Source organism: Priapulus caudatus, unplaced genomic scaffold (assembly GCF_000485595.1).
Source record: "Priapulus caudatus unplaced genomic scaffold, Priapulus_caudatus-5.0.1 Scaffold1020, whole genome shotgun sequence".
Taxonomy (NCBI): domain Eukaryota; kingdom Metazoa; phylum Priapulida; class Priapulimorpha; order Priapulimorphida; family Priapulidae; genus Priapulus; species Priapulus caudatus.
Genome location: NW_014578081.1, coordinates 115,126 through 120,821, shown reverse-complemented (window position 1 = coordinate 120,821; position 5,696 = coordinate 115,126). Strand labels below are relative to the sequence as shown.

General features: G+C 48.9%; 1 protein-coding gene across 3 annotated transcripts in view; it reads right to left on the bottom strand.

The window, feature by feature from the left end:
• Positions 1 to 2,106: 2,106 nt before the first annotated feature.
• The window catches only part of LOC106815003 (AP-1 complex subunit sigma-2-like), a 19,723-nt gene continuing 16,133 nt past the window's right edge, over positions 2,107 to 5,696 (bottom strand). For 2 of the 3 annotated variants that reach the window (XM_014819404.1, XM_014819403.1), the window contains exon 5: positions 2,107 to 3,470. In XM_014819404.1, coding sequence (XP_014674890.1) covers positions 3,426 to 3,470 — 45 coding nt within the window. In that variant the 3' untranslated portion in view covers positions 2,107 to 3,425. Of the gene's footprint in view, positions 3,471 to 3,539; positions 4,513 to 5,696 lie in introns of those variants that run through there. The other variant, XM_014819405.1, reaches the window with a different exon arrangement.

Below are 5,696 nucleotides of genomic sequence, written 5' to 3'. Positions count from 1 at the left end.
ACGCACGCACGTATGCACGCACGCAGGCACGCACGCACGCACGCACGTACGCACGCATGCAGGCACGAACGCACGCACGTATGCACGCACGCACGCACGCAGGCACGCACGCACGCACGTACGGAAGCACGCACGCACGTACGCAGGCACGCACCACGCACGTACGTATGCACGCACGCACGCAGACACGCACGTACACATGTATGTATGTACGCAGGCACGCACGTACACGTGTTTGTCTGAAGACACGCACGCACGTATGTACGCACGCACGCACGCACGTACGTAGGCAGGCACATTTACGCTATTATGCCAAACAAAAACCGACGCTACAATTATGCCTAGCATGATACATTCACAGCGATTTACTGCATACACAACCACGCTCACATATGCACGCACACACGCGTACTGACGTGTGCGTGGTCACGCGCACGCGCGCACACACGCAAATGTACTATACCCCGAAACAGGACTTCACACATGCAGGTATACATTGATAGGAATGTTCTGAGACTCAGTTCACCCCACTCCCTAACATCGCATGCTTGCTTAGTTTATATAGAATCTCACGGCATGCACTACTACTCGACCCTTCCCTCGATTTTACTATATATATATATATATATATATATATATACTACCTTATACCTCCGCTCTAACACTACGGTCACCGTTCCACTGCAGGCAGCCTTGCTAAACGCTTCAGCTTTGATCTTTCATCAGATGCGACCTCTTACTGCGAGCGCACGCACGCACTGCAACCGGGGTGTCGCGCCACGCACAGCACGCATATGCTACGGGCAGCAACGCACGCACGTACGCACGCACACACGCACACGACGCACGCACGTAGGGCTACGACAACGCACAGAGACGGCACGCCACGCACGCGCAACGCACGCACGCAGCTCCAACCGACGGCACACACGCGCTCACGCGCCGTTCCACACCGCCACGCCGCACCACCCACAACGCACGCGACGGCACCCAACACCACAGCACGCACGCACGCACGCACGCGCCACGCTCACGCACGCCATGGTACGCAAGCCCACTGACCCGCACGCGCCCACGCCACGTATGTACGCAGGCACGCACGCACGCCCGCAACCACAGGCTCACGCACGCACGCACATCTAGCGGCAAACTCGCCTTCTAAGACCATGACTCATCCACATACGTAAGTGATTGCGTCATCGCGGCGTTTCATGATCTCTACTACTACTACTAAGCCATGCCCATGATCACAGAAATCACAGGCAAGCATCGCTTCTTGTAATAATATTATACCCCTAGTACTTAACACATCAGGAATTGACACCGTATTTAAACACATCGTGCTTGCATTAAAACTGCCGCGTTAACACGTAACATGCTGTAATATCTGCAATGCTTAACATAGCATAACGCCCACGCGCTAACACGTTAACACTACATTAACTCATTAACCCTGTGTCAACATGTTACCACTGTATTTAACTCATTAACACCTGATGTCATACAATGTACCACTGTAATTAAACACGTTTAACACTACATAACTCATTAACAACTGTGTAACAATGTTACCACTCTATTAACAGTTAAAGACTGCATTAACTCATAACACTGCTGTCAACAGTTACCACCTATTAACACGTTAGCACTTACATTATACTCATTTACACTGTGTCAACATTATGTTACCACTCTATTAACTACGTTAAGACTGCATGTAACTCGATTAACACTGCTGTCAACATGTGTACCCATTGATTAACACTTCAACACCGCTACATCTTAAACTCATTAACACTGTGTCAACATGTTACCACTGTATTAACACGTTAAGACTGCATTAACTCATTAACACTGTGTCAACATGTTACCACTGTATTAACCCATTACATCGACTGCATTAACTCATTAACACTGTATAAAAAAAGTAACAGAGAAACAGGCGATTCTTCACGGCTAGCTGTCACCATGGTTTATAGACGTATGTGAGTATCATAGGAAGGTCTATGGCTGTCACATCATAGATAAGAACACAAACCGAGTACTACTCTAGTATGCTAGTTTACACCAACATCTTTTCGTCAGAAAACTAGATGCAAGCAACCATTTAAATTCATTACTTTTTTATTATACACTGTTATCATTATTATTTTTAATGTGGCTACTATACCTTTAATATTGTTTCATCAATACATTGACTGTGTATTATTGAAAGTTCGTGTAGTACAACTGCCGCGATGGTTCGTACATACTGCGCGTGGTTTTCACTACAAAATATCATACTTTTTACATACAAGCTCAAGTATTTGTAGCAAAGTGCTTATTTCGAAAAAGAATCGACCATTCCTTGCGTGAAATTTTAAATACGGCCACAACCTAGACACGCAGACGGCATGATGATAAATGTACTACAGAATTGACACGAAGGAAAATCACATGATATTTCAAAGTGTTAGAAGGTATTACAAGGTGTTTGATTGTATTGCAAGGTGTTACAATGTATTACAGTGTAACACCGGGGCGTTACCTCGTTGGATGAAACTCAACTTATCAAACTTTATCCCTTAACTCCTTCCTTTATTACGACTACCTATCTACCTTGCCACAGTGCATAGGATCATTGCAGATAAACTCACCTAACATGCTTATAGCAGCCTAGTGAGTCACGTCACACCGGGGACACACCTCGCCACCAGGTGGCAGCATGGAATTTATGCTCATAACCACTGATCTCTATATAGTATCTGGATAGTGCTTTAGCCTATCCACGATTAGTAACAAAGTGACGTCACTGCCGCCATCTTGCCACCACTCCCAAAAGCTTATATCTGCCGGAGTGCGCACCACAACATTTCCAATTGGATAATGACAAAATGCAGTTGATTTTTCATGAAAACAAGCTTTGATAAATACATGACAGAATTCCTATATATTTATAGATAGATAGATATATATATATATATAGCGTGAAAAAGACAGACAAAAGATATGATGGTCTTTTAGTCATAGTGGTTTTGGATGTGACGTCACGGGTCACGTGAAAATTCGGCTCAGCCTATTGGCCTGACGCTAGTTCGAGGAGTGGTGTCATGGCGTCTGGTGACTTCATCTATTGGCCACTAAGAGCTATCCAGTTAGTATAAAGAGATCAGTGCTCAAAACCCTGGCAGAGTGCATGCTGATGCTGCCACCTGTTGGAGTACTCGAGACGAGATTCGAACGTAGAGATTATGCGAGACACGATAAGAAGATACAGACAAAAACAATAGAACAATCCTTTACGCGCAGGTTATATGCCGGCGGTGAAAACGACGACGACACAGACAGAGGGCGCTACTGCGACACAGGTAAGCGAAAGACGCAACAACGAAATAGATTTGCGGTGGAGACTGCAGGTGGCGCCGTTGGAGCAGACGAGAGGTGCATCAACCGAGACCGTGATCCTCAAAGAACCCTTGTGGAGTTTCCTCCTGCACAAACACAAGAACGCTGTTAGCAGACGATAGCGACACGCACGACATACAGGACCGAGTGCCATACGTCTCTAACCAGCAATCCGCACTCTCCCTGCCACGCGCAACTACAACAAAACCCGTCGAAATATTTCCGGATCGGATGCCTTCACAATGGAGGATTAGGGCGGAGTGTTGGGATCGCGGGGCACGTGTGACATCACGCGTGCGCGAGACAAAGCATGGGACGGCAGACTCCTGCGACGGTGGAGTCACCATGGTGATGGTGGTGGGGGGCATCTTAACGCTTTCATTCCCAGGGTCGGTTGCGCACACGCGGCGACCGGTGAGGAGCCGCGGCTGCAGCTAGGAACGGGGTTCAAGCGAGCAGCACGCAAGCTTTCTACAGAGATATCTCTTCCTTCTCCATCTCTTCTCTTCTCTCTCTCTCTCCTCATCCCCCGCTCTCTCGCTGTCTTCTTGTCAGCCTCCTGCATTGCATCGCATTCTCATCGCATCACGTTACAGACGTACGCTTGCGAGCCACCGTTTCACTGCCACGCACACTGTGTTACGTTTCCATGGCGACGCGTTGGTCCGTCCTAGGGTACAGCGTATTTCTCACGGCAACCCGATACCGTCGCATCAGTCACAATGACGCGCGTTTCCACGGCAACCGACCATCGTCACCTCGTCCTTGACTGTTCTTCGGGCCTTGGCGCGACAGCATGGCGTCGTCTAGGCAACGTGGGCGCGACAGCATGGCGTCATCTAGGCAACGTGGGCGCGTCGTCTAGGCAACGTGGGCGCGTCGTCTAGGCAACGTGGGCGCGTCCATAGATGGCTAATAAGGATGGACATTTCCGTTCTCCCCCGCGCTCTTCTCTGCTGCTGCTGCTGCTGCTGCTGTTGCCTGATTTGTCTCCCTCTCGCCTGCCCGGGCACCTCTCTCTCTCTCTCTCTCTCCCTCTTTCTGTCTGCGTGTCTGTACTGTGGCTCTCTGTACTAGTAAGTCCTACGCGAGTCCTGTGGCCTCCAGGGCAGACTGCACATCCTCAGCCTCAAATGGACAAAAGAAATGCTATTGACATACGGACTGGATCTAACTCGCACGCACGCACGCACGCACACACTCGCACGCACACTCGCACGCACACACTCGCACACACGCTTGCACGCACACACTCGCACGCACGCACACACTCAAACACACACGCACGCACGCACTCGCACACACGCACGCACGCACTCGCACACACTTGCACACGCACGCACTTGCACACACGCATGCATGCACGCACGCACTCGCACACACACGCAGACACGCACTCGCATACACGCATGAATGCATGCACTTGCACACACGCATGAATGCACACACATACACACGCACGCACGCGCGCGCGTTGCAGCGAGTGTCTGTCCTACGTATACACCGGCTTGACAGAACACACGAAAACAACCCAAAAACTGTCTCACTTTTGCACAAAACTTCCAAGATTTAATCACCAGTACGAACGCAAATACAGATATATAGACAAATCTGTTCTTACCCAATAGTGTGACATAACGTTAGTACGTATAAACGCGTAGTTTTATACATCATGATCACAATTTGCTGGTTCCACTGATCTCTACTATACTAACAGTATAGTAGTTATATATAACAGTTAATATAGTTGAGATCAGTGGCTGGTTCACAAACGCACATACAAACAGAACCGTACCGGCCCCGATACATGACCCCGATACTACATGATAGACTCGTAATAAAGTCGAGTTAGCAAGGCACACGACAAAGCAAATATATGCGCAGCCGACATCACACACACACACAGAGAGCAGCATTGAGTCGCCGCTCAGAGGCAATATTCAAATGTGTAAACTTGAGGAGATTCATGAATAGACTGCATGACGTAACTACTAACCAGCATGTGGGGCAGCTAGCTGCCTCCACGGGTAAAGAAAGTAAATCACAAATTGCTGCACACGCAGACACGTACACACGCACGCATGCACGTACACACGCACGCACACACGCATGCATGCACGCACGCACGCGCGCGCGCACGCACGCGCCGTAACCAGTTGGAGGGAATATATGTATAAAATAGAAATCAGTGACCACTCAAATAATATCAGTGCAGTTCTGTTACCTTCATGTCTTATTACCACCTTCGCTTATCTTTTATCCCTTGGTCCTCACCACCCACCCCTTGCTCACCACCCACCCCTTGCTGCTTT